Genomic DNA, 21,055 nt, shown 5'->3' with positions numbered 1-21,055 from the left:
CGCCAGAAGACCATGTGGGGAGTGAGAGAATTGTGCTTGTTGAGTCATGATTCATTTGCCCAAGCCCTTCCACCCCAACCAATGGCCAAACCAGCGTTGATTTTTTATTATATAATTAATGCCTGTTTTCCCGTGTGAAATGAGCCAAATGATGACTGGGCTGCCTCACCCCTGTCCTGATGAGTTGGTGTACCTCCAGAGTGGCTGTAGATGGTGCTGGAGCCCCCAGCCCAGACCCCAGTCGCTGGGATAGGGGGTCCTAAGGCCTCTATGGCTGGGGCCCAGGTTACGAGGGGGGATGTGCTCAGCTAATCTGGGGGCCTTAGCCCTGATGGGCGTCTCTTGCCATGGCCCTTCACCCTGGAGAATGGGGTCAGGGTGGGAGATCCGGGGCAGAAAGAAGAGTAAGACCCCAGAGTTCTCCTTCTCAGTGCCCTGGGCCCTCAATCGGGGAAGGCGACGAGGTGCTGACTTCTTCATGGCCTTCTGCCTAGGGAGGGCACTCGACAGTTCCCACCCAGTGCTGGTGTGAGATGCCCTTCCTGGGGACCAGGGCTAGAAAGAGAGTTCGACATTGTTGTTGATGACTCTGTATGTTTGTTTGCATCTCCGTGATCTTTGATCAGTGGGGGTGTCTGGGTTTCTGCTTAGAGCAGGGTTTCTTAAACATTTTTCAGTGTTGGATGCCCCTTTTAGAAGCTGAAAGCCATCTAAGTACTCACCCAAGCATGCCAACAAATTTTGCACACAATTTCAGGGGTTCTCCGTAGGCACCCTGGTGGGAATGAGGAAACACAGGGGTAGTTTGAAAATCACTGACCAAGGAGATTGTAGAACTGTGTTAAGAGTAAAAGCCTATTTACTTTGCCTAGAGTGATGGGAGAGATTTCTCCTTCCCCAGACATTGCCTGGCAGCTTGCCTTGGGTTCACAAAAGGAACCTAAGGGTGAAGGGTGAGCGGGGGTCAGGGTGGGATGTTTGGGCTTCTCTCAGAGGCTGGGGGAGGGCAGCTGAGGCCGAGCAGGATGGGAGCGCCATGCAGCCATTCCCGCTCCCTAGCCTGGCTGCGTTTGCAGTCACCAGGGGAAGGTGGGAAGGCTAATGACTCATTATCCCGGCAATTAGTCACATCACCGAGGCGCGTGATTCTCTGCAGAACTGGTGCCACCTGCTGCCACCCTGGCCCCGTTCAGGGCTGCTTCTCTCCCAGCTCTGGATGGGGAGAGCAGCCCCAGGTAATGGCCATCTCCCTCCCCCAGGTGAGGACTTGTAGCTGCAGCAGCCTCAGGACCAAGAGGAGAGGAATGGGACAAAAGGCCACTCGCCTCTCCAGCCAGGGCCACACAGACCCCCAGACCGGGGAGATGAGTGTGTGGACACTTAAGCCAGAGATCCCCCCAGGTGCCCCATGCATACATGCTACACTTGTAGACACACCTGTCTGCATATACATGTGCACGCAGATGTGTAAGCACACCGTGAAGGAAAAGCTGTGTCTGTAAAATACAAATCCTCCGAGATGTGAGCAGGGAAGAGCAGGCAGGAGGCCCTCATGAGTAGATGTGGTCCTGCCTCGTGTCTGCCCACCCGGGGGCTCTCCCACGGAGCTGGCTGTCCTCCAGTCTGGGCCCCAAGGACTCTCTCCCCAACTTCTTGTATTCAGTCCAGGAGAAGGCCAAGCAAAACTTCTTGACAGCACAGCAGGGACCACCTGTTACTTACTTAAAATGAAGGCAGAATGGGTGAGAAATTATTTTCAGTGATTTTTTTCCTAAGTCCAGGTCTCATATTCTAACAACCCTAGAAAAAATAAACTGGACAGGTCCTCAATTCCCCTGTTTCTAAGAAAGCAGCCAGCTCTGACAGGGTAGCCATAGAACAGTGTATGAACAAAAAGTGGTGAGGAATTGGGAACCAGTGTGAACCAGGTGCCTTCTGAGTGCCAGACCCTGTGCAGGGCGTTTTACATACTTCATCTCATTCAATGTTTCATGCCAATCCAAAGAAGCATTATCCCCATTTCACAGATGATAAAACTGAGGCTCACAGCTTTATGTGTCTGACCCAAGTTTCCCAGAGGTAGAGAGTGGCCCAGCCAAGATTCAGATCTGTTCTGTCTGGCTCCCTATCTCCAGCTCAGCGGGCTGTTGTCAGTCAGTGACATTAAGAGAGGGCCCCCCCCCAACCCCTTTCTACCGGTGCACCCCCGTCTAAATACACGGTGGCCATGTGAGGTGAGGAAAGGGCTCGGGCTAGGGTTTGGGGCCCTGGCTCCCAGTCCTGGCTCTGCCACTATGTCTCTGTGATGGAGTCCCTTCCCGTTTCTGGGCCTCTCCCTCTGCACTTGTCAAACCATCACCCTGGCCTCAATAATGGTGAAGCCCCTCTCCCCCCATGCATACACGCTAATATTTTTGGCCTGTACATGCCCAGGACGACGCCCGGCTCTCTGCCAAGCCCTTCTTTCCTTCCTGAGGGGTCTGTCCATGGTCAGATCAGGAGGATCCAGAGGGAGAGAGTCATCCTGGCCCCTAAAAGCATGAATGAATGAAGGGAAGACCTCCCAGGCTGGGAAATGGAAATCTCCTCTCCCTCCAGGCTGCCGGGCTCATCAGTAATTCAGGAACCGCTGTCAGCCCGGTCTCATGTGGCTTCATCAATATTTTAGCTCCTCCAGAGCCCCGTTCCTTAGCAACCACATCAGCCATGCTCTCCAGGAAGGCTGTGGATGGTGGGCCTCGGCGCCCCTTGTCCTGCAGGTGCCCTCCATGCTTGCCCTCCACTGTGGTCAGGGGGTGCAGCCCCTTTGGCCTTTGCGGCCTCCCAGGGATGGTGCTGCAGAGGAGGCATATACACACCAGGCACCAGGCATGGTCAAAGCCCCCCTCAGGGCCACCCGGCAGGAGCAGAGGGGTGAGGAGGGGGGTTTTGGAAGGAGGTCAGTCTCCCCCAGTTTATCCCGCTGGCCTACCTGAATCTGGGAAGCCCTCCCCTTGCCCCTCGGCCTCTCCACAGGTGTGGAGGAGAGGGAGTGCTGCTCCCTGCGGCCCCCTCTTGCCTGGGCTCAGGTGCTGGTCCCCTTTGTGGCCCAGGTGCGGTGGAGGCTTGCCTCCTGCATCAGCTGAGACGCCGGGCTGCTGGCTTCCTGCGCAATGACAAGGTGGCAGCCCTGTTCACCAAGGTGGGGAAGACATGCCCAGTGGCTGGGGAGATTTGCCACAAGGTCCAGGAGCTGCAGCAACAAGCCGAGGGCAGGTGAGCCCTGGGCCAGCCCCTCCTGCCCATCCTTCTGCTTCCATTTGACACTTACTCCTTTCCAGGACAACCTACCTGAAGGTTGGCTTCCCGGGCCTCTGTTAAAGGGCCTTTTGGGTGAGGGACCAGCCTGGGAGTGGGCAGCACAGCTTTGGGGACACAAGGCCCTGTCCCCTGCCTCTGTCCCCTTCCCAGTCAGTCTTCTAGCTACTCTCTTGTGGCATCAAGCTGCATTCCCAGTGCCACCCTTCCAGGGGGCCTCAAGCCAGGCTTATTTCTGGGCCCTCGCTCTCCTGAAGCCCTCCCCCACTTTGCAGGAAACCCTTGCGGGGCAGCCAGGAGGCCCTGCGGAGACAGGGCTCTGCCAGTGGGAAGGCCCCGGCCCTCAGCCCGCAGGCCTTGAAGCACATATGGGTACGCACGGCGCTCATCGAGAAAGTGCTGGACAGGGTTGTACAGTACCTGGTGGAGAGCTGCAGGTGACCACCCCGTCCCGCACCTCCTGAATGGTCCTCAGCCCGGCCCTGTGCATGCTCAACCATCCACCACGGCCTGCACTGGGCACCCCACAAAGCCCTGTCCTTGCGGATTCATGCCTTCCTGTGGACTGACATGAAGTTGGTCTTTGTGGGGACACCCCTACTCAGTGACTTTGACCACTCTGGACTGAGTCTGGGGACCCCACCAGTCACCCCATCTCTCCTACCAGCAGCAAGTTCTATGAGAAGGAGGCTTTACTGGCAGACCCTGTGTTTGGCCCCATCCTGGCCTCTCTTCTAGGTGAGCCCGAGGACAGAAGCCCGGGAAGGGCCGGTGGTGGCTGAGGGGCAGCCCCAAGGGAGCATGGTCAGGAGCCAGCCGTCCCTCTCTCCACAGTGGGGCCCTGTGCCTTGGAATATACCAAGCTCAAGACAGCTGATCACTACTGGACCGAACCCTCCGCAGATGAGCTGGTCCAGAGGCACCGAATCCGGGGTCCCTCCAATCGCCAGGACTCCCCCGCAAAGCGCCCAGCCCTGGGAGTAAGTGTCCCACCCCGAAAACCTGTGCTCACCACAGTGTTCCTCTCAGGCTCAAGCTGGGTCTTGGAGATGCCCCAAGGTAGTGACCACCCCAAAAGAGCCTTTTCCTACACTGGCACCTGCAAGGCAAGGGGCATAGGGCTGGTCCATGACTGGAGAACAGAGGGTGGCTGGGCACAACCTGGGGACAGGAAGGTCCCTAACGGTCAGCTAGAGGGTTGGACACGGAAGCCTGAGGGTTCTCAGCCCTGAGGCTGATTTCCTGAGGCGGGGGACTGAGATGTGACCTTCTGGGCAGATTCGGAAGCGGCACTCAAGCGGCAGTGCCTCAGAGGACCGGCTAGCTGCCTGTGCCCGTGAGTATGTGGAGTCCCTGCATCAGAACTCAAGAACGCGGCTGCTCTATGGCAAGAACAACGTGCTGGTGCAGCCGGTAAGAAGGCCCAATACCCCTAACACTGGAGCCCTCTGCCCAGGTTCGTTCCCTTAGAAGGGGCTTGAGCCAGGGGGAGAACAGCTCCCACCCACCCCTCGCTGGTTCTACAACTCACGCCCAGCCCTGAACAGGCCAGAGCCAGGGATGTCATCTGCTTTGGCCCACTGCAGGCCAGGCCATCCAGGAGTAGGAACGGCAGCCTGCGGGCAGGGTGAACACCCAGCTGGGTGTGGCTGGGCCAGGACACACCTGGCATCCAGAAGGCTGATGGGGCAGAGCTGGTGGCACCAGGCCAGCCAGGGGACGGAGAGGCCCTGATCTGCCACATGGGTCTCCTTTTCCCTGTGCTTCTGCCCAGCCCCAGGCCAGGCCCCATGATGGCTTCTCTTGGCCTCACCTGCTCCCACCATCTCCCAGAGGCCACCCCTGGGAGGCTCAGCCCCTCACTGTCTCTGTCTTTTGGTGTGTCTCCTCCCTCTTGTAGAAGGAAGACATGGAGGCTGTCCCTGGCTACCTCTCCCTGCACCAGTCTGCAGAGAGCCTGACTCTGAAGTGGACCCCCAACCAGCTTATGAATGGGACTCTGGGGGACTCAGAGCTGGAAAAGAGGTGGGGGCTTTGGGATTATTTGTTCCAAGGAGCCAGGGAGGGGAATAGAGCTTGTCCCCCAACAGGACAGGGCCATGGAGAGACCCAGCCCTCTTGGTGAGGCAGGCCTCACTCTTATCCGGATACCAACAACGGCAGGAGAGGCCAGCTGGTGAGACTTCGGGCTTTCTGAGGTTGAGCCAGGCCTGGGCATGAAGGCATTTGCCCCAGCCAAGCACTAGGGATCTGGGACTTCCATGAGGACAGCACCAGACTTGAAGGGCCATGGCTGGCGGAGGTGCCTTCTTGGCTATGGGCCTCCTAGATTCAGTTTCGAGGGGTGGTGGGGCCAGGAGACGAGGACAGGCAGGAGGGAAGGTCTGGGAACATGGTGACACCCATCTGTTCCTTTCCAGTGTTTACTGGGACTATGCCTTGGTCGTGCCCTTCAGTCAGATCGTCTGCATCCACTGCCACCAGCAAAGTAAGCCTCCCTGACCTGGGCACAGGGGTGGGAAGAGGAGAGAGACGCTGTCTTCTCCCGGCCGTCAGCGTGTGCAGGGCCCTGGACACCTCGTCCTCCTGCTGCCATCCCCCGATAATGAGACTCCTGACCAGCCCCCTTCCCAGCTGGGGGAGCCCACAGTGCTGCAAAGGGCTGGTCAGCCACCTGGGCTGTGGTGACAGATGAGATGTCTCAGGAAGCCACCTGGCCACAGCTTCACTGGGCCCATTGACCCTCCAGAGAATGGTGGCACACTCGTGCTGGTGAGCCAGGATGGCATCCAGAGGCCACCGCTGCACTTCCCCCAGGGAGGACACCTCCTGTCCTTTCTGTCCTGCCTGGAGAATGGGCTCCTGCCTCGCGGACAGCTAGAGCCCCCACTCTGGACCCAGCAGGGAAAGGTACATGAGGGCTTGGGAGGCTCCGGGGGGGGGGATGTGTGTGGGCTCCTGGGGGCAGCTTTGCGTGGTACCCGGCATTGGACTCTGCCCGGACAGGCTGACCACCCGCCCTCCCTGCACAGGGGAAGGTGTTCCCCAGGCTACGGAAACGCGGCAGCACACGTTGTGTAGACATGGAGGAGATGGGCATGGGCCGGGCCACCGACTATGTGTTCCGGATCATCTACCCTGGCCACCGGCACGAGCACAGTGAGTGTCCCAACCCCCACCCAGTGGGGGAGGAGAGACAGATGCCCAGGGAGGCTGAGGGGCACCAGCAGGCTCCACTGACCAGACCAGGATAAGGCAAGACGTTCGTCACTTAGCCTCTAAGATGGAACTTTTACCTGCAAATCATCCCTCTGAAAAGTTGCTCTTCTACCTGGCTGTCTTCTCCCACCTCTTCACCCCAAGACTTTTGACTCGGCAGACCCAGGCATCACTGCAATATTCTCCTAGTTCATCCTTTCACATCCTGCCCCAGGAAAAAAATATGTGGAGGCTAGAAATAGAGCATAGAGAACTCTCCTCTGTTTCTCCCTGCCTGCTGCCTGACCTCCACGGGGCAGCCTGGGTGCGGGGTCTGGACTTCCTGGATGGTGCAGGTTGTCCACTGACCCCACTAGAGCCATAGCCCCCTGGGGCTGGCTACTGGCCACCCACACATTGGCTCAAATAGAGAGTTGCCTTGGAAGACAGTGAGACTTGGAGCTTCAGGGACTTTGGAGGCTGGGGCCTAAAGACAGCTCACCCTGATGGATCCTGCCCTGGACACAGACCCCGGGCTAGAGGAGGCAGAGCTATCTGTATCTACTACCCCTGAAGCTCTTTGGAGTGCTGCTCCTGCCCACAGTTTCTCTGGGTCAGACTCATGTTTCTTATGGATAAGGTCAGGGCATCTGCCAGCCCAGGGCATTTATCGTCAGCCAGACAGCCTGCTCTCTAAACTTCCTAGTTTGTGCCAACTCAGAGGAAGCTTAATACAACCCACAAATCATCTCTTCTGTAAGGGACAGGTCTCCCAGATTACATGCACAGTCACAGCACAAGCCTGGAGGACAGACAGCTTGGGACTCCCCCGGATGTGCCTGATAAGGAGCCATAGCTTTTCCCAGAATGTGTCTGCAAAGCCAGCATTCAGACACAGGCTGTTGCTTGGTTTAAATTATTCATTCTCTGCTCCCCCTCTTGAAGCCTTGACCTTTCCCAATTCTGGTCATTTCGCTGTTCAGGGACCACTTCCCAGAGGGTGAGAGTGTTCAGTGGAGATGACACCCAGATGAGTGGCTCTGGGAAAACAGGTGGAAGAGAAGGCTGAATTTAGTCTGAAGTAGGGGGTCTGGGGTACTCTTCGGATTTGGCCCAGCCTGACCAGGATGGGAGCTGAAGAATGATCAGGCCCTGTCCACCAGCGCTGGGCCCTGCCTTGCTCAGTACTGGGGGTTCCGGAGCGGCGGCCAGGCTGCATGCTCCCTGTCTTTCACCACCCTTGCTCCCTGCTCAGTTCTCTCTCTTCTGTTCTTCCTTGAGGGGTTCACCTCCAAAGAGTGGAGCCCCGGAGCTGCCTCCCACCCCCCTACTTTTTTCTATGTTCCCCCACCCCCCAAATAAGTCATCAGAAGAGCTCTCGGGGTCCCCCTGGGTTCCCAATCTTAGGCCTTGCAGGATCCAGTGCCCCACCTCCATGCCACTAGCCCCGAGGACGGGGTCCCCGTACCCCGGCCCTCATGCTTCTGCCTCTCTCGCTGTTCTCTCCGGGCAGTCACTATTAACTACCACCACCTAGCGGCCAGCCGTGCGGCCTCGGTGGACGAGGACGAGGACGAGGACGATAAACTGCACGCGATGCTGTCAATGATCTGCTCGCGGAACCTCACAGCTCCCAATCCGATGAAAGGTTTTTATCCCTCCCCTTCCCACCCCTGGGCCCACCTGCCACCCACGCAGGAGCTCAAATGGCAGTGTTGGCATTACGGGCCCGCAGTTCCCTTCCTTCAGGAGGCAGGGCAGGCACCGGCAGGAAGTGGGGGGCAGGCTTGCCCAGAGAGGGCGCCCCGCCCCAGGGGGAAGACGATCCCTGCTGCAAAGCTCTGGTATTACTGGTTGCCTCTTGGAACCCCTGTTTCCACTCCCAGGGATCATGCTGGCAAACCCAAATCAGTGGTTCCATTCTTTCCCTCGTGCTGACTGGGAAGACCAGCCTCCGGGCCCTCTTTCCAACCCTTGATTTAATGAAAAGAGGACAGAGGTCCCAGCCCCTGCTGGGGGCCTGGCAGGGCATAGGACAGTTAGTCCTGGGGGTCAGGTGAGGAGGTGGGGGCCCTCATGGGAAGAGACTCCAGGGTTCAGTTTTTCTAGCAGGCCTGAGGGCCTGGCAGGCATGGTGGAGTGTTTTAGCATGAAATCTAGAAACATCTGCAGTGTGGGGTCCAGGAAGGGGGCATAGGCTCAGGGCATGGCAAGAAGAATTCTTCTCTCGGATGTGCCCCTGATTGGCCATATGATTTTAAGCAAGTTTTTCATCACCCCAAAGCCCAGTTTTCTCATCTGTGCCAGGTGCTGGGCAAGGCACTGGGGACATGAGACAGTGTCCCCTGCCCTCACGGGCCCCAGAAGGCACAAGTGCAGTGACTCCTTCATTGTAAATGACACAACAATGCCCACAGTCCCTCTTCAGGCCTCTGTCCACCATTTCTCACACAGAGCTCAGTGGGTGGAGAAGGAGCCCCCTCTTTTCTGGAGAGTGCTCAGCCAGGGTGCTCATGGGAAAGTTGGTTATGAAGGTTCTGAGGCAAGTTCTTATAGGTTAGGGGTGCTTCCCTAGTTTAAGGCCCATGCCCCCATCCCTACACATTCCCATGCCACAGAATTAATTGCTTCTTTCCCTTCCCTGCCCCTGCAGAGGGTGTCTAAAAATACGTAACACTCCCTTTATGCTTCCACAAAGTTCTGCCAAGGAGCCCAAGCCAATCCTGATGAGTCTCCCCAGCCCTAGGCAGCGAAGTCTGTGGCATTGGACAATCTCACACGCTCTCAACGCAGCCCTGCCAGCTATCCCTCTCACCCAGGATCTCGTGCTCACCCTCCTTCCCACCCCTTCCGATAGGAGGCTGTAGGCCAGGCCTGGACCGGAAGTGGGGAGTCCCACTTCCAGTGTTTATCACTGCACACAGGTCCGCCATCTGGATCCCTGCAAATCTTGGATTGGGGGGCTGATGCTTATTTACAGGTTAACTGACTTGGAGCAGTGTGGGAAGGCTGAGCTCTGAGGGAGGCCATGGGGCCCCTTCCTCACCCCATGAACAGACTCCCAGGAGGCACAGGAAGCCTGGGAGTCAGGCTGGAGGTTCCTAACACAGCCCTTGTCTTGGCAGACCTGGGCTCAGGAAGCCCCATCCTGACCTGCCTTAGGGCCGAGGCCTCCGGGATCAGGGAAGCTTCTGGTCTCATGGGGTCCAGAGGCCAGGGGTTGTCTGGGCATCCTCTTGAGGAACTCAGGGACCAGAGCAACCCAGTATGCAGCCCCTGAGCCCCTGATACTTGGGCAAGGGGAGGAGGCATGAGAGCAGAATCAGCAGTTGGTTGGGGGGAAGGGACGGTGGCCTCCCCTGACCTCTAGTCCTGTCCGTAATGACAACACTGTCGAGTCTGTTCTGCCAGCCGTTGCTTTCCAGGCCTGCAACATGCTTGACTTGTGCATGTGAATTAAGTGGCGGGGGTCCAGACTCTCTCCCTCCCCTCCTTTCCTGCTGCCTCCCCCACTGAGCAGACATGTTGTTCACTCTGATTCTGCTCCAGGCACCTTTCACTCGGAGTCTCAGGGGCTGTGGGGTTCCATCGCCCTGATTTGCTTTAAACTTTCCTCATGCTCAGCTGACCCGGCAGACCCCCCAGTCCTGCCCCTCACCCAGGCACTCCCGAGCTCTAGCCATCTGCGCTGAGTTAATCGAGAGATGCAGTGTTCAGTGCTGGCTTGTTCAGCTTCTTCCTGGAGAATTCAGGTGAAGAGCGTTGACCCAGGAGATTGCCTTGTTTGGACCTCGCTTTCTGGGCATGAGCTTCTTTCCCAGGGTGTCCGCCCCCTGCCCCCTGCCCCCTGCCCTCTGCCCCTGCCACCTTCTCCACCTGCCCGCCTGCTGCCTGCCGCCTGCCTGGCTGGGCCTTTCCCCACCCTGGCTCCTCCCTGGGACTGGCCCCTCTCCTGCCTGCTGAGGGCCATGAGGTGGGCTCCTGCCCTGGACCCCCAGGCCTCCCCTCATCCCTCCCCTTCCCAGAGTCTTGGCTTGCAACCCCTCATCACCAAGTGTGTTCCCTTAATTTGCCTACTGGTGGAGCTGAAGGGCCAGATACCTCCCCAGGTCCCAGCAGCTGGTCTGGGAAGAGAGCCCCGGGGCCAGGACAGGACAGCCAGTCAGGGGGGAAGGGGGCACGGCTCAGCCCTCTCCCACCAAGGCACACCCGGAGCTGAAATCTGGCTCCCACAGAAAGGTCTAGGTTGGCTCCAGCTCGCAGCAGGGCACGGCCCAGGTTGAACCAGATCACTCTGGATTCACTGAGAAAACTACCTGCCCACTGAAGTCTCCTGCACGCACACCTCTTTCTTCTTTACTCTTCTTGGCTCTCTCCTTCCCTCCTGGCATCATCTCCTAGTCCCTTTACTTCCTGCCCTCACTTTGCTTCATCTTTGTGGCTCCCTGGATCTGCCAGAGCCCCTGCAGGAACTGTCCTCCTCGGTCCCTGGAAGCTCTCAGGGGTCTTGAGTTCTGACTCAGACCAGCTAGGCCAGCTGTGAAGGCTTCATCTGCTGGTGGTATAGACGCATCCAAGGAGCCATCCTTCTGATGCTGACCTGGGCAATTCTTCTATGACTGGCACTTGTTGGATGGGACTGTGTGCCCAGCCACCCTCCATCCCCTCAGTGGCCTGCAGCTCTGGGAACTCTGCCCTCCCATCCAGCTCACTGGTGTGTTTCCAGGAAGCCCCCAGGCCAAGGACAGTCAGGCTCAGGACAAGGAAGGACTCAGAAAGGGCCAGCAGAGGGGCACGGGACTAACCTGGGCAGGGAACACTGCTTCTCCTTAGCTGCCGGCCACTAGATTTAGAGCCCCTCAGAGGAGCAAGGTCTGTGGGCCAGGACAGGTGTCTGTGGGATCCCTCAGGGGCTTTGATCAGTGGAGACACCCCTGGCCTAGGAGGACCCAGAGTTTGCTGCATTCCAGAAACCTTCCTGTGCATCTCAGAGTTTGCCCACGAGGACCACTCACAATCCTTGAAGGCCAAGCTAGTCGGCAGAATTTTGGGGGAACTCAGGCCTTTGTTGTTCTTTCTCTTTCTTTCTCCTTCCTCTCAAAAAATGAGTGTTTATTCCGTTGCTGGTAGAGGATGGAAAGAGAGAGATGTGATCATCCATGACTGAGTCAGAGTATTTTCTCATGAGGAGAAAGAGACCTTGCTGACCCCTCCTCTCTCCCCCAACCATTTCCATCTCTGGGCTCTGGGCTAGGCAGGCACCACCCTGTGGTTTCTCACCAACGGGAGACTTCGTGCTGCAGCTCTGGGCACAGAGGTGGGCGTGCTGCAGGGTGCTGGGTGGGGGCGGCCTGCTGGAGCTGACCATGGTCCCTTCCTGCCCTCAGATGCTGGCGACATGATCGAGATGCAGGGCTTTGGGCCTGGCCTGCCAGCCTGGCACCTGGAGTCCCTGTGCAGCCAGGGTTCCTCCTGTCTCTCCTGCTCTTCCAGGAGCTCCCCATATGCAACCTCCAGCCACTGCAGCTGCATCCCCGACCGGTGAGTGGGTAGGGCCCGGAACCCCAGCTTTCTGGGCGTTGTGTCCATTCACGTGCCTGTGTCAGTCTGTCCTTGGGGGCTGTGTTACTTTCCTGATAGGATGGCTTCTGGAGTTGGACAGACCTGGATTCAAATTTTACTTCTGCTAATCATTCCCCATGCGACTTTGACAAGTTACTGAGTCTTTATGAGCCTCTGTGTCTTGGCCTCTGTTTCCTTGCCTGTGAAATGGGCATAATACCACAAGCTTCCTGCGGCAGTTGTGGGGACCCCCAGACTCGCACCTGGCACCTGGCACATGGTAGGGACTCGAGGCGTGGGAGCCCCTCCCGATGGTGACATGGATCCCGCTTCAGGCCATCAGTCTGAGGATGCTCAGCAGACACCTGGGCACCTGCCACACACCAGGCACCGTGGGGAGATGGTTTGTTTGGGGGTCATTTGGCCAGCACTGGATGCTTTTGCCAGGTGCCCTCTTGCACCCCATACTTCATTTTTCACCTGTTCTTCCTGATGCTCCCTCTGTTTTCATGTGAGGAAACCTAGATTCACTACAGTGCAGTTAGTTGCTCAAGGTGCCCTGGGTGGTTGGGGGTCAGGCTGGTCCCTCAGCTTCTGGATCCAGGGCCCTGCCTTGCCCTGCAGTCTCCTGGGCTCCCTGCCCCTCTGCTGCCTGTGTCAGTTCAGAGGTATCTCATCCCCATCTCCTTGGCCTCAGGCAGTGAGGGGCAGGGAGCCCACTGGGCAGGCCATGGTCACAGAAGCTTGTCAGGCAAGGAGAACTTTCCATGGTGGCTCTGGTTGCCACTTTCCAGGATGCTCCTGAGCCTCCAGGGCTGCCCTGCCGCCCACACCTCCCTGCTCCCCCAGGCCCTGGGGTGTCTGCAACCCCCAAAAGTGCAGGACAGGGAGGGAGCTCTGTGAGGGAGACCCTGGAGCGGACTCATCTCCTGCCAGCTCAGCAGGGCCGAGGAACACATGCAGCACAGCAGGCAGGGGCCTGGAGCCTCCGGGCGCTCAGCACTGCCCCCCAGGGTGGCTGCCCCTCTCGGGGGGCCTGCCAAGGTGCGCCAGGCTGGGCCTCCTGCTTCCCGCACCCACCCAATCACCTGCCCTGTCCCCCCAGCCCAGGCTGGCCTTCCTTCTCGTCCTCCTCCCACGTCAGTCCCCAGCTCCTGAGCCGGGCTGTCTCTGCAGGTTACCCCTCAGGCTTCTGTGCAAGAGCATGAGGCGGCAGATCGTGTCCCGGGCCTTCTACGGCTGTGAGTGTGGGCTGAGGCGGGGAGCGTGGGGCCCGGGGTGGGGGAGGAGCGAGGTCACCGCCTCCTGGCTCTGCTGCAGGGCTGGCCTACTGCCGCCAGCTGTCCACGGTCCGGACCCACCTGTCAGCGCTGGTGCGTCACAACATTATCCCACCCGACCGGCCTCCGGGGGCCACGGGTGGCCTCACCAAGGATGTGTGGAGCAAGTATCAGAAGGACAAAAAGGTACACACCCTGGGGTTCCCAGAGGCCAGGTAGGAGGGCCAGGGTGGGCAGCGGTGAGTGCACAGCAGTCTGCTCTGGGAGCAGCGTTCATGGACAGAACAGACATTCGGTCGAGTGAGGTAGGGATGGGATTGACAGGCCAGGGCTGGTGGCTGTGGAGTGACCCAGGCCACGGCAGACCGGCAGACCGCTAGCCTGGGAGTTTACATGGGAAGAGGGCTGCACTGGGAATCCCTTCTGCTTCTGCATTGCTCTGTGACTTTGGGCAAATACTTGGACCTCTCTGGGCTCAGCTTCCTGCCATAAGGAAGGAGGGGCAAAACAGATCTCAACCAGCTCTAATCTGGGGTGTGGGAGGACTTGTCTGGGCTTCGGGAGAGTGACTGGGTCTCCCTCCGCAGCCCCAGCACTCTGTGGGAGGGGGCTTACCCAGCTGGGCTGGAGGGGCCACGGGCCTGCACTGTCTTTACTCTCTGGGTCCTTCAGAACTACAAGGAGCTGGAGTTGCTGCGGCAAGTTTACTACGGAGGCGTGGAGCACGAGATCCGCAAGGACGTCTGGCCCTTTCTGCTTGGCCACTACAAGTTTGGCATGAGCAAGAAAGAGATGGAGCAGGTAGGGGAAGCCAGCTCCTGGGGTGGGAGAGGGAGCTGGGATAGCTGGAGCAAGGCAGCCCAGGGAGAAGGCCCTGAAGCCTCAGCCCCTTCTGCAGCTGCTAGAAACATGGCAGAGGAAGAAGTGAGTAGAGTGACCCTAGCATCCTCACTGAGACCCTGCTGTAGCCTCCAGCTGCCCCAGCCTCTGAAGAGGAGGGCCTGGTGCAGCTCCCTACCCCGACACTCCATGATTGTGGTGTGGTCTGAGTACAGGTGGACATGGTGGTGGAAGCCAGGTACCAGCGAGTGCTGGCAGAGTGGAAGGCCTGCGAGGCGGCGGTGCGGCAGCGGGAGCGGGAGGCTCATCCGGCCACGCTCACCAAGTTTTCCTCAGGCAGCAGCATTGACAGCCACGTGCAGCGCCTCATCCATCGAGACTCCACCATCAGCAACGATGTGAGCCAGACGGGGCTGGGGCTGGGGGTGGCCACCAGCGTTCCCTCACAGCAGGCCTGCACACTGCCTCTCTCTCCTCTAATACTGGCATGGAGGCCCGGGAGAAAGGCTGAAAGGGTCTTCTCTCATTTTCTTCAACTGAAAAAATGAAATACCTGTCCTTTTGGGGGTGCTGTAGGAAGAAAATAAGACACTGGAGGTGAACTTGCATTGAGGAGTAGAGCGTGTTACACAGATGTCACGTGTTAACTATGTGTGTAGAGTTTGTGTCCTTTTTCAGTGGACTAGGTGGAAAAGATGGATTTGTAGGGATTTAGGGATGCCTTCCCTCTTTGTAAAGAGGCCTCAGGGCTAGGAACAGGCAGCCTTGGGTTCTACTCTCAGATCCACTACTGACAAGACGTGTGTATCTGGACAAGAACTTCCCCTCTGTGGGCCTCAGTTTCCCCTCTGAGCTCTAATGTCTCTGATTCTGGAGGCTTTACCTGGAGCTGCTGGCCAGGGACCAGGGGAGCCCTTGGAGAGGTCCTGCTGGTGTCTACTGACAAAAATCCCACCCCTCCCCCAAAACACACAAGCTGTGATGCTTTCTATCATCCAATAGGACTGGCTATTCTAGGCTAGCTCGGAGCCTGGCATGCCTGCCTGGCGTCACCCTGCCTTTATGAGAACAGTGAGTTCTAAAGTACGGCTGCTTGGCCCAACCAGCACTGATAAGAAGTTTCATTTTTAAGGACACTATTCTATTAACCTGGGGTTTTTTCTTTAAAATTTAAAGAAATTTTTTCTTAAAAATTTCTTTAGATAGTGTGTATTCATGTTACTTTAATAAACTCTTATTAATATTATCAGAAAACTCAAGTTGGAACAAGACCTAAAGAAATAGAACTATCAAGATGCACTCTCCTTTTTCATGTGCCTTGTTAATAGTCCTCTATCCATGAATGATCCCCTGTTCTCTCTTTCCGGCTTTGAGTCTTGTAAAAACCCAGAGTCTGTGCTGTGCCGCTGCTGCTTGGCTCGAGGGCGGCAGCAGCCTCTGAGGCTCCCGATGGCCTCAGAGCCCGACCTTACCTGTTACTTACCCAGCACTTCCCGCTTCCTGCCTGCAGTGAAACCTACTTTCGGTCTCCCTTTTCCTTCATGGAGAAGCACACATCTCAGCTCCCTGGGACATGTCCCTGCCAGGGCTGTTTCCCATCAGTGCAGTATACTCCCTTCTACTTCTCACCCTCCTCAGCTTGAGTGATGCTCATATAACCGAGGAGGTACTTGCTGGAGAAGTTTCCTGCCTTGTTCTGCTGTACATTCAATGCCGCACATAAGGAAGAAACAACTTGCTTTTCCTAAAGCCTCCGGCCTGCCCTCCCCTCAGGTTGTCGCGACACTAATGAAGCGACCCTGGCTGAGGCATCTCGTGCTTTCAGGCGTTTGTAGAATGAGTGCAAACTGGCCACCAGGTGTCCAGGCCTGAGGAGGGGGCCTGGGTGGGGCTGAAGTCAGGGTCTTCATGTTTGTCCAGAACCCAACTCTCCACCTGGTTGGCGGGGCAGAGAAGGACGCTCGGGGCCCAGGAGAGGCCGTGCTGGGGTCCCGGGACGGGGCCCACTTTGGACTCCAGGGAGGAGGCAGGGGCCCAGGGAAGGCGCCGGCCTGCGGGTGTGAGCGCCCCATCTGTGTTCACCACCACCAGGTGTTTATTTCTGTGGATGACCTGGAGCCCCCAGGCCCTCAGGACACTGATGATTTGGGGCCAAAGCTGGAGCCAGAGCCAGGAGCCGGGCCCCCAGGCACCGGTGCGGTGGAGCAGCAGCAATCCGTGGAGTTCGACTCCCCAGACTCAGGCCTGCCGTCCTCCCGCAACTACTCTGTGGCTTCGGGCGTCCAGTCGAGCATAGACGAGGGGCAGAGCGGGGGCTTTGAGGAGGAGGACGGCGCTGGGGAGGAAGACCCCGCTGGGCTGGGCCCAGGGACCCTGGCTTTCTTTGAGCCCCAAGATCCCAGCCAGGAGGAGGCCCCAAGGACTGGTGCACTGGAGGAAGGGGAGAAGCTGGCGGCCGTGTGCGCTGCGGCCTACACTGTACGTGCCTTCCTAGGCGCTGCTCAGCTGCGCCCAGGGCCCTCCTGGCATCCTACAGCTCTGGGGAAAGGGGTGGTGGGTACAAGGTGGGGGAGCTCTGACGGTCCCAGAGTGGGGCACTGAGCCCCTCTTTCAGCATCCCCAGTGGACTTGGTTCTCTCAGTTCCCTTCGTCCCCTATCGTGGCTGCATTTTTCTATTTGGTCATCACCCCCGTCCCCAACCTGAGAGGGGCTGGCCAGTCTCCCCTGAGGGGCCTCCACTCTTCCAGATAGAGTTACTGGACACCGTGGCCTTAAACCTGCACCGCATAGACAAGGATGTTCAGAGATGTGACCGCAACTACTGGTACTTCACAGCCCCCAACCTCGAGAGGCTCCGAGACATCATGTGCAGGTGCCGTTGTGGGGCCCAGATACGGGAAGGTGGTGGGGTGGCTCTGGGATAGGTCAGACCCCCGCCGGCACCCGGCTGCTCACTCCTGCGCCTGCACCTCCCTTGGCTCCCTCTGCCTGGAATGCTGCTTCCCTGCAAGGCCACCCTCCACCCCATCCCCTTCATCCCCAGCCATCTCTCAGGCCCCCGCCTCGGCACACTTCTTCAGGTGCCCTTACCTGATTTCCCTCACCCCAGGCCCCCCTGCCCCTGCAGCCAGGTCGAGATGGCCTATTCCGGGTCTCTCTTTCCTGGTCCCCACTGCCTCGAGGATGAGGCACTCCCAGCATGCGTCCTGGGCGGGGAAGGCTGGCTCCTGGGCAGCAGGCTGCTCTGGGAGCCTCTCCCTAAGCTGCCCCCAGGGCCCCCAGGGGAGAGGGGGTGGGGGACACCCACGGTGACTGTGCCTGCCCTTGCAGCTACGTGTGGGAGCATCTGGACGTGGGCTACGTGCAGGGCATGTGTGACCTGCTGGCCCCTCTCCTGGTCATCCTCGACAATGGTGAGGGGCGCGGACCCAGGCCCAGCCTCCACGCCAGGGGTCCCAGACCAGTGCTAGCCCTGGGCCGAGAGCTGGGGAAAGGAAGGGAAGGCCGCTGGGTCTGGAGTGGAGGGAGGATAAGCCAGCCCTGCCCTCTGGACCCAGACAACCCCTGCACAGTGCAGTGAGGAGTCTGCCCTGGGGACTGGGGTCCCCCCAACCCCTCCCTCCTGTCTCCCCTCAGATCAGCTGGCCTACAGCTGCTTCAGCCAGCTCATGAGGAGGATGAGCCAGAACTTCCCCAATGGGGGTGCCATGGACACCCACTTTGCCAACATGCGCTCCCTCATCCAGGTGAGGTCTGCAGCCCCTGTAGGCACATGACCAGGCACCAGCTGGCTTGTCCCTCATCCACAGAGAGGCTAGGGGACACTCCCAAAATGCCCCTTAGAGATAAGTTGAATTTTGTTCATTTAAGAAGACATTTTTTTCAATGTTACAAGTTGAGCAGCAGTCTGATATGCGAATACTAGTGCCTATGAAAGTTCTGGTGAGTGGTGGGTTGATGAGAAAATCACCCAGAAAGTGGCAGAACTTTAAAGAGTACACCCAGAGACCGATGGCAGCCAAGTGCGGCCCCACCCAAGGAGACCGGAGGGGACAGTGCCCAGGTCTCAGGCAGGGGGTGGGGGGCAGCAGAGGGAGGCCAATGGCCAGGCATGTCCCTGGGGAGCCCGAGGTCCCAGCGTGCAGGGCAGTGGGGAGAGGCAGCACCACCGAGTCCCTCTGCCTTTCCCTCACCTTCACCCTCACAAGATCCTGGACTCAGAGCTGTTTGAACTGATGCATCAGAACGGAGACTACACCCACTTCTACTTCTGTTACCGCTGGTTTCTGCTAGATTTTAAGAGAGGTAAGAGGTGGGCTGGATCATGGGGTTCAAGGTCAGGAGCAGTGGGAGCTTTTAAAATACCCCAGGAGCTTTTAAAAATGACCAGCGCCCTAATTCTAGACTTACCAAATGGGTGCCTAGTGATTCCAAGGTGCAGCTAGGGCTGAAAATCACTACCCTAAGGCAAGGTTCTTCAAAACCTCTTTCAAACAAATCCATACCTGAGCACATAGAAGCAGAGCTGCTGTAGCTGAAGTGAAGGGCAGGTGTGGAGTCTGAAGAGCCCAGTGGACAGAAATTACCAGATGGGCTTCAGAAGCCCCCCTCTTGAGCCAGGCTGGGCATCATGGGTGAGTCTTGGGACTTTGGCCCCCAGGAGCTCTAACTCCACAGGAGATCTAACCCCGGCTCCATCCAGGGGACCGTGGGCAGCCAGGCCTGCCCGGCTCAGCCTTGACCCTGGGTATCTGGCTGGGATGGGTTAACGCCAGTCCCTTGCTGTCCCCCAGAGCTGCTGTACGAGGATGTGTTTGCTGTGTGGGAGGTGATCTGGGCAGCCCGACAGATCTCCTCAGAGCACTTCGTCCTGTTCATCGCCCTGGCCCTGGTGGAGGCCTACCGTGAGATTATCCGTGACAACGACATGGACTTCACCGACATCATCAAGTTCTTCAATGGTACGAGCTGGTCCAGCCATCCTGGCCCCGGGCAGGGGGAGGGGGTTCATAGGAATGCCAGGGTCCCTTCTCCATCTGCAGGATGTCAGGAGTCCAGCAGGCGGGAACAGAGTAGGGTGGTAGCCGTGGGGCTCCCCCCAGTCTAACGCCCCCTTCTCTGGGCCTCACCACAATTATCCATGTTCCCCCCCCCAGAACGGGCAGAGCATCACGATGCCCAGGAGATCCTGCGGATTGCCCGGGACCTTGTCCACAAGGTGCAGATGCTCATAGAGAACAAGTGAGGGCTGCAGCTGCAAGGCAGCAGCCATGCTGCATGGACCTGGGCTCCAGGCTCCCGGGCCCAGCAGAAGAAGTGCAGGGGTACGGGGGACTCCCAGGTGATCCCGCCTGCCCATCTGTGTTCCTAACAAAGTGATTGTGAGCCTAGATTCCGACTCCGGGCAGTGCTGGTTCTGCAGGGCAGGTCGGGGCCCAGGAAGCCATCAGATCAGGGCCGGGCTGGGAGGGATTGGCCTCAGGGAGCTGCTGGCTTGGGGGACACCTACTGCACTCCTCTGTCCAACAGCTGGGGATGCCCCACTGCTCCAGTGCTCCCTGCAGCGTCTGCCTGGACTCTCCTGAGTCATCTGGGACCCTGGAGTTAGCAGAGGCTGAGGTTGCCTTGCCTAGTGAGGGATGCTTAGAGTAAGGCAGCTCTGGGCCATCGCTCTTCCCAGAGCCCCTTTGCAGGCCCCGGGAACGTGCAGCAGCCCCAGCTGGGGCAGCCGGAAGGACCGCCAGTTTGGGCATGTGCCCCAGGCGCAGGAGCTCTGGGCCACCTTCCGGGCCCTCCCCCGAGGTGCTGGGGCAGCCAGAAGATGCAGGCCCTGGGTAGGAGCAGCCCACTTCAGCAGCACTGCCACTGCCTCTGGCACCTGAGGTGACCTCCGTGCACTCCCTCGCCCCGTACAGTGCACCCACGGGTATCTGTACAGTATCACTCCTACTCTTCCCTTGCTTTGTGCACCCCTGGAAACTACATGATGGTTTTGCTCAATGATGTGGAATGCAGTGGGGGTACTTGCTCTCCAGAGGAATCTGGGAGTGGTTCCATTGGGAGGCAAGCCCATCACAGCCTCCTCTCAGGGACAGGCCCCGCAGCTCTGGGGCAGCCCATCACCACCCCAGGTATCCGCTAAGTTCCTGGGGCTGAAGGGGGGATGGGGCCTGGGTCGTCCCTGTCTGTCCCTGGGGAGAATTATGGCTGGCTCTGCCTTCCACATGCTTCCCAGGCTGCCAAGAGGCCCAGGGACCCTTGGAGGAGCCTCAAACATTGGGGTGCTAGGAAGGGCCCAGCTCCTGACCCCCGGCCTAGGCATGCTGCTTGCTCTGTCCCCTCACTGCCCCCTTCGCCTGGGGCCTCATCTACCAGAGGCTGGGCTTGCCTAGCAGTCACTGGGGTCTGGTAGAGTCCCTGCATCTGAGAACTGGGAAGAAAGGCCCAGCAGCCCTTCTGCATCCAGCACAGCCTTTCCAGCCCACCCCGCCCCTGGGTTCTGCACGGCCTGTTTGAGGGCCAACCTGCCCCATGCCTTCCCATGTCACCTGTGAGTCTTTGGCCTCCACCAAGCACGGGTGGCCATTGTGTGCCTGCCTTAGTGACTCAGTGGTTTTGTGAGGAGCAGAGTGTGTGTTTTTTGACTCAGAAACTATACTCTTCAGTGTAACAATAAACAGCATTTGGCAACACTCAAGGCTCTGGGGGCTGCTGGGGGTGCTGGCACTGGGCAGTCAGTGACAGTGCGTTGGAGTGTTCCATGACCTCCACAGTCGAATGGTAAAGAGGGCCAGCCCCAAAAGGCAAGGAGGACACAGAGAGAGAACCAAAGGTCCAGGAGAGGGGTACTAGCAGGGATGATAGCCAGACCCCTGGT

At 58.5% G+C, this 21,055-nt stretch overlaps 1 protein-coding gene across 13 annotated transcripts in view; it reads left to right on the top strand.

Moving 5' to 3' along the window:
* The window catches only part of SGSM2 (small G protein signaling modulator 2), a 43,594-nt gene that overhangs the window by 12,928 nt on the left and 9,611 nt on the right, over positions 1–21,055 (top strand). For 5 of the 13 annotated variants that reach the window (XR_005212562.1, XR_005212561.1, XR_005212563.1 and 2 more), the window contains exons 3-23: positions 3,093–3,255; positions 3,573–3,734; positions 3,965–4,035; positions 4,132–4,277; positions 4,576–4,710; positions 5,198–5,322; positions 5,718–5,785; positions 6,047–6,207; positions 6,330–6,456; positions 8,009–8,143; positions 11,883–12,036; positions 13,234–13,298; positions 13,378–13,523; positions 14,010–14,138; positions 14,393–14,575; positions 16,269–16,655; positions 16,926–17,050; positions 17,509–17,591; positions 17,815–17,924; positions 18,387–18,483; positions 18,972–19,139. Coding sequence is in view for 9 of the 13 variants with exons in the window: in XM_037808106.1 (XP_037664034.1) it covers positions 3,093–3,255; positions 3,573–3,734; positions 3,965–4,035; positions 4,132–4,277; positions 4,576–4,710; positions 5,198–5,322; positions 5,718–5,785; positions 6,047–6,207; positions 6,330–6,456; positions 8,009–8,143; positions 11,883–12,036; positions 13,234–13,298; positions 13,378–13,523; positions 14,010–14,138; positions 14,393–14,575; positions 16,269–16,655; positions 16,926–17,050; positions 17,509–17,591; positions 17,815–17,924; positions 18,387–18,483; positions 18,972–19,139 (2,940 nt within the window). In the remaining 4 variants the exon portion in view is untranslated. Of the gene's footprint in view, positions 1–3,092; positions 3,256–3,572; positions 3,735–3,964; positions 4,036–4,131; positions 4,278–4,575; positions 4,711–5,197; positions 5,323–5,717; positions 5,786–6,046; positions 6,208–6,329; positions 6,457–8,008; positions 8,144–11,882; positions 12,037–13,233; positions 13,299–13,377; positions 13,524–14,009; positions 14,139–14,392; positions 14,576–16,268; positions 16,656–16,925; positions 17,051–17,508; positions 17,592–17,814; positions 17,925–18,386; positions 18,484–18,971; positions 19,140–19,334; positions 20,871–21,055 lie in introns of those variants that run through there. The other 8 variants (XM_037808108.1, XM_037808109.1, XM_037808104.1 and 5 more) reach the window with 6 other exon arrangements.

The sequence above is a fragment of the Choloepus didactylus genome, chromosome 18 (assembly GCF_015220235.1).
Source record: "Choloepus didactylus isolate mChoDid1 chromosome 18, mChoDid1.pri, whole genome shotgun sequence".
In the NCBI taxonomy this organism is placed as follows: Eukaryota; Metazoa; Chordata; class Mammalia; order Pilosa; family Megalonychidae; genus Choloepus; species Choloepus didactylus.
Note: the sequence above shows the minus strand (reverse complement) of the source record. Positions and strands in the feature narration are given on the sequence as shown.